At 69.6% G+C, this 10,972-nt stretch overlaps 2 protein-coding genes across 2 annotated transcripts in view; one reads left to right on the top strand and one right to left on the bottom strand.

Annotated features, from left to right (window-relative positions):
• Positions 1-1,988: 1,988 nt before the first annotated feature.
• Positions 1,989-8,418, bottom strand: RNF115 (ring finger protein 115). The gene is made up of 9 exons (XM_042815285.1): positions 8,249-8,418; positions 5,308-5,366; positions 4,980-5,031; positions 4,675-4,886; positions 4,186-4,257; positions 3,666-3,738; positions 2,456-2,549; positions 2,188-2,303; positions 1,989-2,114 (listed from the first exon to the last, which is right to left on the bottom strand). The coding sequence occupies exons 1-9, from the start codon at positions 8,339-8,341 to the stop codon at positions 1,989-1,991; spliced, it is 897 nt and encodes a 298-aa protein (XP_042671219.1). The 5' UTR covers positions 8,342-8,418.
• Positions 8,419-8,479: 61 nt separating this feature from the next.
• Positions 8,480-10,972, top strand: part of POLR3C (RNA polymerase III subunit C) — a gene marked incomplete at its 3' end in the record, with an annotated part of 5,250 nt that continues 2,757 nt past the window's right edge. Inside the window, exons 1-3 of the mRNA XM_042815287.1 lie at positions 8,480-8,632; positions 9,288-9,456; positions 9,554-9,809. Coding sequence (XP_042671221.1) covers positions 9,310-9,456; positions 9,554-9,809 — 403 coding nt within the window. The remainder of the gene's footprint in view (positions 8,633-9,287; positions 9,457-9,553; positions 9,810-10,972) is intronic.

Below are 10,972 nucleotides of genomic sequence, written 5' to 3'. Positions count from 1 at the left end.
CCCCCCCCCCCTCTCTTCCTCCCGCCACGGCCGCCGCCCGTTCCACAGACGGTGCTGGAGGTGCTGCGGGAGCGGCGCGTGCCCGTGTCGCTCTGGATCCTGGTGGGCAGCGCGCTGGGGGGGCTGCTGCTGCTGGCGGCCATCAGCGTCTGCCTGTGGAAGGTGCGTGGGGGGCCGCGCTGGGGGAGCGTGGTCCCCGCTGCCCCCCTTCACCCTCTCCTCCCGTCCTCGCCCTCTACTCCGTCGTCTCCCTTCATCCTCGACCTCTCACCTGTGCTCGCCCTCTCCCCGTTCTCTCCCCCTCCTCACTCCCGCATCCCCTCCCCCCATTCCGTCCTCCCCCATCCTCTCCCTTTCCCCATTCCTCGCCGTCCTTCCTCCCCCTCTCCCCCTCTCTCATCCTCCCCCCCTCTCCCCATCCCTCCCCCCTCATCCCCTCCCTCTCCTCCTTCTCTCCCCACCTCACCCCCACCCCCCCTCCCCCCAGTTCGGTTTCTTCACCCGCAAGAAGCCCCACGAGGAGGAGGAGGAGCAGTGATGGCCCCGCGCTTCCCACCGGCCCTCAGCCCCACGGAGGAGCTGTGCCCCCTTCTTCCCCTCCCCCCCCCCAGCGCTGGGGCCGCCCCACGGGTTCCGCACGATGGAACGGAGCGGCGATGGCGGTGCGGGGACGGCGCCGGGCACGGACAGGGCGCGGGGAGGAGCGGGGCAGAGGAGGAGCGGCATCCCGCATCGGCGCCGTGGGGTGAGGGGCAGAGGGGGACGGGGCGATGCCAGCGGTGGGGGTGAGCAGAACCAATAAACGCCGCCCACCCCGACGCTCCCTGTGTGCCACAAATGCTTCCCGGCCCTTTCCTTTCCATTCCATTCCATTCCCACCCCATCCCCATCCTCTCATCCCATCGCATCCCATTCCTATCCTTATTCCCATTCCATCTCCCCCAACCCCATTCCCATCCCATCTGATCCCATTTCCATCCTTATTTCCCATCCCATCCTTATCCCACCCCCACCCCCATCCCGTCTCTTTCCATCCCATCCCATCCCATCCCATCCCATCCCATCCCACCCCCTCTCCTCCACCCATCCCATTCCCTCCCTCCCCTCCGGACTTTTGGCCGGCCCTGCTGCCCTCCCGCCCCGCCCTGAAGGGCGACAGCCGCAGCGTGGGGGGCTCATGGGGTGCCGACCCCCCCGGCACGGAGCACCACAGGCGGCGCAACCCCGCGCCGGTCGTTAGAAAGGCCTTTATTGGACATCATCGCAAACCGTCGGCGCGGGGACCCGTCGGGGCCGTACAAACGGGGCTTCCTTTGGGCCGGGATGCGACGGAAGCGCCGAAATAAAAGGACAGAGAGCGGAGCAACGAGCGGCTCTTCCGCGGCTCTGCGCCGTCTGGGCGGTCCGGGATGCGCAGCGCCTGGGGGCTGCGGTGCTCCGCGGAGGGACGGAGGGGGAGACACGGAGAGACCGGGGGGCGTGGATGGGCACCGAGCTGAGCCAGGGACGGGGACAGACGTGGGGGCGCGGACAGACCCAAGGCCACGGACGGACCAGGGGACGCGGATGGACCCAAAGGGCGCCGACGGACCCGGGGACGTGAATGGACCCGGAGACAGACGGACCCGGGGACAAGACGGACCCTCGGACACGGATGGACCCAAAGAGCACAGACAGACCCGGGGCGCGGATGGAGCCGCGGAGCGGGGACGGGAGCCGCGGCACAGCGCCGCCGCGCCCCGCCGCCCCCCGCCCGGAGCCGCTCCGTCCCTCCGCCCACGGAACGCGGCCGCGGCTCCCCCCCGCCCCGCGGAGCTCCGCCCGCCCCGTCACGGGGTTCGGAGCCGCCCGCGGCGCCCGGACGTTCCGTGTTCCGGAGCGGAGGCGCCGCTCGCCGAGCCGCGACGCGCCCGGGGCCGCCGGGCGGGCGGCTCGGGGATCGGACGGCGCGACTCCGCCGGAGCCGCCGGGCGGCAGCGGGCGGAGCGTCAGAACGTCCACCGCTCCCGGCTCTGGCTGTCGCCGCCGGAGCCGCCGCCCTGCGCGGGGCCGTGCGAGTGCCGCGAGGAATCCTCGCCGCTCAGGCTCTTCCTGCACACCGGGCACGTGTCGTGCTGCGGGGGGAGGCGGGGGCTGAGCGGGCGGCGCGGGGCCGCGGCCGCGGGGACCCCGGACGGCGCTTCTTACCAGCTCCAGCCAGGGCACGATGCAGCCGCCGTGGAAGAAGTGGTTGCACGGCAGCTGCCGCACCTGCTCGGCCACCGCGTAGTCCTCCTTGCACACCGGGCACTCCAACCCCGTGTCTGCGGAGCGCCGGGCGGGGAGCGGCGCTCGGAGGCGGCTCTCCTCGTCCCGCCCGCGCCGCGAGCGCCGCCCCCGGGCGACGGCGGAGAGGCGGCGGCGCGCATGGGGACAACCCGCGCCTCCCGAACCCCCCCGGAACGCGGACACCCACCGACTTGATCCTGAGTCACCGCCACCGTCGGCAGGGAGGAGATCTTCTCTTTGTCGGCCGGGGGCGGCCCCGTGTTCTCCAGCTGCCCCAGGAGCTGCGCGGGCACGAAATGAGGCGTGGGGCACAGAACGGTGTGGGGCACAGGACGAGGTGTGGGGCACAGGATGGTGTGGGGCACAGAACGGTGTGGGGCACAGGATGAGGTGTGGGGCACAGGATGGTGTGGGGCACAGGATGAGGTGTGGGGCACAGGACGAGGTGTGGGGCACAGAACGGTGTGGGGCACAGGATGAGGTGTGGGGCACAACCCTGCAGCCACAGTGGAGCAGGGGCTGCATCCCAGCGCTGCCCCACAGCACGGTGAGGGACGCCACACAGCAAAGCTCCTCGCCCCAAAGCGTGAGCTGGGGGGGCCCATCTCCCAGCTGTAACGGGATGGGATCTGATCTATGGGGCCCGGCTCCCAGCTCGGATGGGCCGAGATCTATGGGTCGTCATCTCCAAGCTGGGATCTCTGGGTCCACATCCCTCATCTGGAATCTATGGGTCCTCATCTCCAAACTGAGATGGCACAGGCCAGGATCTATGGGTCCTCATCTCCAAACTGAGATGGCACAGGCCAGGATCTATGGGTCCTCATCTCCCAGCTGGGCTGGGATGGAACCTACGGTCCCCACCTCAAACTGGGATCTCTGGGTCCAAACCCCTCATCTGGAATCTGTGGGTCCTCATCTCCGAACTGGGATGGGATCTATGGGTCTTCATTTCCCGGCTGAGCAGGATGGGCTCAGGTCCGCGCCCGCCTCCAAATCAGGATGCACGAGTCCCCACCTCCCAGCTGGGACCTACGGGCCCCCATCCCCAAACCGGGACCTCTGGGTCTCCATCGCCCAGCTGGGCTGGATGGGGATCACGGGGCTCTCATTTGCTCCCAGCTCCGTGCCCCAGAGGCAGAGGATGGGAGGAGGAAGCCGTGGGTCAGACGCGAGGCCTCGTCCCGCTGGGAGCAGCCGGCCGTGGCGCAACAGCAGCGGCAGCACAGGAGCTCCTGGAGCACAGCGCTGCCCGGCCCCTTCCCCACCGCAGCCCCTTCCCCACCCCCTCCCCCAGCGCCGCGGCTCCCAGAGGGGCGGTTTGTGGACGGCCCAGGACACGCAGACACACGGCCAGCACTGCAGGCGACGGCTCTGCAGCACTGAGCAGCGCTCACCTGCGTGACGATGGCGTCGAGGCCACTCTGTCCCCACGCGTAATCGCCGGGGTTGGAGTGCAGCATCCCGCTCCTGTGGATGCAGCGTGATGCGGGGTGACGTGGCGGGACGTGGCATGGATGCAGCTTGATGCGGTGTGATGCGGTGTGGGTGCAGTGAGGTGCAGTGAGGTGCAGTGATGTGGTGTGCAGTGAGGGTGCAGTGTGGTTGCAGCATGGGTGCAGCGTGGGTGCAGTGAGGTGCATGTGGATGCAGTGTGGTGCAGTGATGTGGTGTGCAGTGTGGGTGCAGTGTGGGTGCAGTGTGGGTGCAGCGCGGTGCCGTGTGCTCAGCAAACAGCCCTGCACGGCCCCAGCTTCCCACTGCAGACTCGCAGCCGCACTGGGGGCAAATGGGAAGAGTGGCTCCCAGGCACCGGGCAGCTGCTGTTTGCTGCGGTTCTTACTGCTGTTTTTACTGGTGTGCAGTGGCGCACAGGTGCCAGCAGAGGGCCGGGGCGAAGGCAGGCGCAGTACTCACCATGAGAACGGGTGCTGTGAGCCGGGAATGGCCGAGTTGGCGAAGAAGCCCGCGAAGATCTGCTGGATGATGCTGGGGAGGGAAGCAGGAAGGGCTGAGCTGAGCGCCTCTGAGCTGCGCTGCCACCGCAGCGTCACAACTCCGGCCGGCAGCCGTCTGCAGAAGGCTGAGTGCTGGGACACAGCGAGCAGGGGGTGCACGCAGGGTGCATGCAGGGTGCAATGCAGCCTGGACACAGTCTGGATGCAGTGTGGATGTGGTATGATGCAGCATGGATGCAGCGTGGATGCAGCATGGATGCAGCATGGATGCAGGGTGATGCAGCACTGCAGGAGGGGGTGGCGCCCCACACCCTGCCCTCCCCACCCCATCCCACCGCCCCCCGGCCACATGCGCCACATGCATGGGCTCAGAGGCCCCACAGCGTCCCCAGACCGCAGCGCCCCACAGCCAGGACCCCCCAGCGCCGCCCGGCCGGGGGATTCGTACCCCTCAATGGCCGGGGAGCGGTCGGGCCGGGAGCTGCCCCGGGAGCGGAACCTGCGCGCCATGGGCAACCGCGGCGGCCGGCTCGGCCCCCAGAGCTCGGCGTGGGCCTGGTGGCCCCGCTCGTTGTCTCTGCCGTCCTGGTCCAGAGAGCCGCCGCTCAGGAAAGGTCTGAAGTCGGGAAAGAACATGGTGTGGTCCAAGTGGTCCCAGAGCTGCGCGAGAGGGGAACGCGACGCGTCACGCGGCGCCGCTGGTGGCGCTCCGCTCCTCCCTGCCAGCCCAAAGCCCCCCGTGGGACAACACACCTCTGCAAACTGCGCCGAAGGGCCGTCCTCCAGGCCACCGCCATCCAGGAAACTGCGGGGGAACGGACGGTCGGGGGGGGGTCTCCAAAACACCGCAGGAGGGATGGAGGGGGAGGGCAGGAGGGGTGCGAGGGGCACAAAGAGCAGGGGGGGAACGGACCTGAGCGCAGCACGGGGGGGTGGGGACACGGAACGGGGAGGAATGGATCCCAGCTCTGGGGGGGGGTTGGGAGGCGGAGTAGGGAAGGAGGGGAAGGCGCTGATGGCGGCTCAGCACGGCCCCCTTTTGCCGCGGCAGCTCCCCGTCACCCCTCAGCACCGCACGCACCTGGAATCCTCTGTCACCTCTTCGATGAAGCCGGACTCGCACCTGGGGCACGTGTACTCCTGGGGGGAGGAGGAGGACGGGCTGAGCCGTGCGACGTCAGCACAGCAGGACGGAGCCTGGCCCACAGCCACGCAGCACCGCCAGAGCGCAGAGCCAAGGGGGGCGCAGCCGTGTGCTGCAGCACGGACCGGGGCTGCCACAGAGCGGGCGGGGGGCTGCGACAGTGCGGTGAGGGGCCCCACGGCACAGCTCAGCCACGCGCAGCTCTGCCCGATCCCTTTGCGATGCTTCTCTTTGAGCATGAATCCTCCTGGGAACCATTGGGATGAACAGAGGCAGAGGGGTGAGAAGGGGAAGCGCTGAGCTGCGCGGGGTCGGGCGGCAGCGGCTCCGTGTCAGACTGGGCTGGGAGCGACACCCATGGGCGCAGGGTGGGCGCAGGGTGGGCTGTCCAGAGGAGCGCCAGCAGCACTGCACAGCTGCAGCCACACCTGAGCCCGGCGCTCTGCAGGCAGCCAGCAGCAGCCCCGTGCAGCAGCAGCACTGGGCGCAGCTCCCTGGTGCAGGGCCGGAACAGACAGCAACTCACACGCGTTCTGGACTGAGAAGTGAGCGAAACTGCTTTGGAGCAGAGCGCGCCGAGCAAAGCCGAGTGGGTCAGAAGGCGGAACAGCAGAAGGGCAGCGCTGTGCCCTTCTCGCCTGCACCCCCCTCAGCACCGAGATGGAGCAGAGCGGAGCAGAGCGGAGCAGAGCGGAGCAGAGCACCCCACGCCCAGCTGCCCGCAGCCTTCCTCCCCCGCAGCACGGCGCGCCGTCCCGGGCTGCCAGCAGGACGCGGAGCAGAGCAGCAGCACGACGTCCCTCCGCCACCGTCAGCACCGCCGTTTGCCGCCGATCCGCTCCGCCCGCCCCCGCTGTGCGCTTCCTCCCCGGGAGCAGCCGGCATCGCCCTCCCCCGGGGCCGCGCTGCCCCGCTCGGCTCCGCGTCCCTCCCTGCGTGCGGATGGCAGGCAGGCAGGGGCTGCTTCGCCCCCGAGGGCAGAGCACCCGGCGGGGACGGCGGTTCGCAGTCAGGGGTGCTGACCTCTGCAGGGCGCAGGGCAGGGATGGGGCGAAGGAGCCGACGGCAGCTCCCGGGCTCGGCCCATCTCGGCCACCACCGCTGTCCCCCGCGACCCCGAGCCCCCCGTGCTGCACGGCGCTCCCCAAAGCCATTGCTGCGCAAACTGCAGCCCCGGCTCCGAGCGCTCCGTTTGGAGGGAAGGAGCAGCTTTGGGGAGGACACACGGAGCGGCACCGGGGCTCAGCGGGGCCGTCGCCGTTCCACCTCCACCCCACCGCCAGCAGAGCAGGACGCGGAGCTGTGAGGGGCGCAGCGCTCAGTTCACACGGACGGCTGCAGAGCGACGCGTGCCCTGAGCTCAGCACAGCGGGTGCTTCCCACCGCAACGGGGCACAGAGCCCCGAGCACAGCCAGAGCCCAACCACCCGCACAGCGCCAACATCCCGCACAGCCCGAGCACGCAGAGCTCAGGACACTCGCGCAGCCCCAATCCCGGCGCTCTGGAAGCAGAAAGTGGAGCAGAGCACGCCAGGAGAGCCGGGCCGGCCGTCCTCCTCCCCACACACCGAGGATGCGGCGACCTCCTTCCCACCTGCGGCGCCGGATCCCGATTTAGAAGCAGAGGAACCCGCGGGCGGCAGCCGTGCCGTGCCGGGGAAGGTCCGCCCGGGAGGCGCTCGGCACCGCCGCACCGCGGCCGCACGACGCGCTCCGCACGCACGCGGGGGCTCCGCGGGGACGGAGGGGTCGAGCCGCTCCCGCACGGCGCTCCTCCTCACCGAGATGCGGGAGGGCAGAGCGCCCGCGTCGGCGGCAGAGGGAAGCGGTGCGGAGGGAGAGCCGAGCAAAACTGCGGGGACGCGGGGGAAGAGAAAGCGTCAGGAGAGGCTCTGCCCCACAAGCAGGGGGGCACGCGGCTGTCCGACGGGGGGAGGCGATGCAACGCCTCATAACGCACAGCGCGGGGGGGTGCGGGGCCAAACCCCCGACGTGAGGGCAGTGGGATAAGGGCAGACGTGGAGGGAGGGTGGGTGCAGGGGTGGAGGGAGCGCGGGCACGGACGTGGCAGCGGCTGTGAGGTGCCTTCAGAGCACAGCCCAGCCCTGGCCCCACACCCAGCAGAGCCCCTGACGGCGGAGCGTTGGGGTCGCAGCATCTCAGAGGGCCGTGGGCTCCGAGCAGCCTCTGCTCTTCACCCTCAGGTGAGGCGGGCACCGGGACCGACCCCGGCCCCACACGGGCTCGGATACAGGGCGAGAGCGGAGGGCACCCCGACCCCGACATCCAGCATGGACCCCACGTGGGGCACGTCGGGGTCGCGGCAGCCCCACCGCCCCCGTGCTCCTAACCCCGCAGCGAGGAAGGCACCGGGGCCGAGCCCGGCCCTAAAGGAACTCAGTTATGGGCCGGGAGCGGCGCTCAGCCCTCGGGTCGCCGCAGCCCCGGCGCTCCGTGCGGCTCGGGGGGGTCGGCGCTGCCCCCGAGGGACGGTCGAGCTCTGACGTGGGGGCGGCAATCCCCGAGAGCTTTTCTTGGGGAGGGGACACGGGGGTCGCAGCCCCCTGCAGACGGCAGGGAAGGAGGGGAGCCGGCAGCCCACGGCTCAGCAGGGCGGGAGAGCGGGGCCCGGAGGAGGGGTCGGGGTCACCCCCACCGCGGGGGTCTCGCGGACCCCCTCCCTTCCCGGGCTCCCGGGACCCCCGCTAGGAGGCCTCGGGGGCGGCGGGCCCAGCACGGCCCCGGCGCCGCGATGGGGGCAGCGCTGCCCGCCGGCCGCTCCGCGCGGAGCCCCGGCCCCGCTCTGCGAGGCGCCGAGGGCCGCGGCTTTCCCCCGGGCCCGCCCCCGGCCCGGCCTCTCGGAGCGCCCTTGGCTTACCGGCAGCTTGGGGCTGACCTCCCCTTTGCAGCTGTGGCAGAAGAAGCGGTGCTGGGACACGGCGGCCGCCGCCGCCGCGGAGGCCTCCGCCATCTTCTCTCTCCGCCTCCTCTGCCGGCTCCCTGCCGTCAGTCCTCCGGCCGGGCAGCGAGGCGGCGGCCCGACGGATAGAGCGGCGGCCCGACGGATAGAGCGCCGGCACTTCCGGTCCTCCCGGCCGCTCCGAGAGAGCGCGGCGTCACGGCAGCACGACGAGACGGAGCGGGTAGAGCGGCACGTAGCCGCGGTCCTCCAGAGCGGCGGCGCCGAGGAAGCGGAAGTAGTCATCTGGGCGCCGGAAATGGTGTTCGCCGCGGTGGTCGCGTGGGTTTAAGCCGGGCCTCGGTGAGAGCGGGGCGCCGTGGGGGCGAGGAGTCCGGCGTTGCCGCGGAGCTGGGAGGGACGCGGGGATCCCGGCAGCGCCGCGAGCCCGGGGCGGGGACGTGGGGACCCGGGAACCCCGGCAGGAGCTCCGTGTGGGTGGGCGCGGCCCCCGGCGGTGATCTACCCCAGAAGGGGCGGGGGGGGGCGAGCGGCGGTGGCGGGGGGGAAATGTCTCGCTTCCCTCTCTCCCTCTCTCCCTCTCTCCCTCTCTCCCTCTCGCCCCCTCCCCACTCTGGAACTGAGTCATCGAGAAAATGGGATTTTTATTTTTTTAATTGGTAAAAGGAGGATTTCAGCCCCGGATCCCCTCCCCATCCACTGGAGAATGGGATTTTTCCTCCCAAAACCCCTCCCTTAACGAAGAGTTTTCACCCCAAAATCCCATTTCCTCTGCCCTCACAAAATTCCTCCTCCCGTAAAACCCATCCCCAAACAGCTCCTTTCTGCCCCCAGAGCTGCAGCGAACAGCGGTTCCCCTCCCCCCCCCCGCATCCCAGAAGCTGCCCGGTGCCGGGGGTCAGTGGGGGGGGTTGGGGGCTTTGTGGCCGGGGGTCTCAGTGCCACGGCCGCCCCCAGAGCCGCGCTGAGAACCACAGGGCTCCGCTCTGCTCCCCAGCCGTGATCCCAGCTGTGCCACCATGACGCAGGCGGAGATAAAGCTGTGCTCCCTGCTGCTGCGAGAGCATTTCGGGGAGATCGTGGAGAAGGTGGGGACGTACCTGGTGAGGACGGGCAGCCAGCCGCTGCGGGCCATCTGCGCCGACACCGGGCTGGCATTGGACCAGGTATGGGGGGCAGCGGGGGGCAGCGGGGGCCCAAAAACGGGCCGGGGCACCTCGAGGGCTCTGCGAGCGCGTGACCAACTGAGAGCTCCTCGGGCAGGTGAGGAAGGCGCTGTGCGTCCTCATCCAGCACAACCTGGCCGCCTACCAGCTGCAGAAGCGCGGCTGCGTGGAGTACGAGGCTCGGTGCCGCCGGGTGCTGCGCATCCTGCGCTACCCGCGCTACATCTACACGGCCAAGGCGCTGTACGGCGACACCGGGGAGCTGCTGGTGGAGGAGCTGCTCCTCAACGGCAAAATGACGCTGAGCGCCGTGGTGAGGAAGGTGGCGGATCGGCTGACGGAGACCATGGAAGGTGGGCGCTGCTCCCCGTGCGGGGACCTGGCGAGGGTGGAGGCTGCCGGTGTGGAGCGCTGCATCCGGCTCTGGGCTCCCCGGTCCAAAAAGGACAGGGAGCTCCTGGGAAGGGCCACGAAATGGTGAAGGGCCTGGAGCTTCTTCCTGTGGAGAAAGGCTGAGGGAAGTGGGTCTGTTCAGCCTCGAGGAGGCCGAGAGGGGACCTGAGCCAGGTCTGTAAATATGGAGGTGTGGGGCAGAGCGGCGAGGCCGGGCTCTTTTCAGCAGTGTTGGAGACAGGACGAGGGGAACGGCCAGCGACTGCAGCGCAGCAAGTCCTGCACAAACGTGCACAAGAACTGCTTTGGTGAGGTGGCGGAGCGCTGGCGCAGCTGCCCAGGGGCTGCTGGAGTCTCCTTCTCTGCAGATGCTCCAGACCCGCCTGCACACCGACCTGTGCGACCCGCTGCAGGAACTGCTTTGGCAGGGGGTTGGACTCCGTGATCTCTGCAGCTCCCTTCCAACCCCGGCGATTCTGTGATTCTGTGATGGAAGGGAGCGGAGCCCCAGGGGGGGCGGAGGGTTTTTGCTCATCGGAAGCAGTTGGAAAACTCCTTCAGCTGCTTGCTGATTCTCCTGCGTAAACCAGCCAGCTTTTTGGGCAGCGGTGCTTTGCGATTTCTTCCTTGCCTTCAGCCTGCTCAGGAAATTGATTTTGCCCCGTGTCCCCCTGGCTGGGCGGCCCCAGCGGTTACTGAAGTGACACGGGGTGATTTCTGACTGCAAATAGTAATAAAAGCGACAAGGGACGTCGGGGGGTTGAGGAGAAACCTGTATTGTGGAAGGAAAATGGCGAGACGGCGGCGCCGGTTGGATTCCTGTAGCCCTGGGCCCTGGAGGTGCTTGAGGTCGGCTGAAGCCCTGGGCAGCCTGAGCTGATGCCCAGCTTAGCGGCCGGCAGCCCGGCCCGTGGCAGGGTTGGAACTGGACGGCCTGTGGCTCCCTTCCATCCAGGCCGTTCTGTGGGATGCTCTCAGGGCGGCTCTGCAGTGCTGTGGGAGCCTCCCGACACACAGCCTGCACCCGGAGAGCCTCCAACCCGCTGCCATGGGGCTGCAGACAACAACCGGCCCACGGCAGCTGGGAGCAGTGGCAGCTGGGAGCAGTGGCAGCTGGGAGCAG

This window comes from Centrocercus urophasianus, unplaced genomic scaffold (genome assembly GCF_019232065.1).
Source record: "Centrocercus urophasianus isolate 14NV4802_14NV808 unplaced genomic scaffold, USGS_Curo_1.0 seq_1466, whole genome shotgun sequence".
In the NCBI taxonomy this organism is placed as follows: Eukaryota; Metazoa; Chordata; class Aves; order Galliformes; family Phasianidae; genus Centrocercus; species Centrocercus urophasianus.
This window is presented reverse-complemented; position numbering and strand designations above follow the sequence as displayed.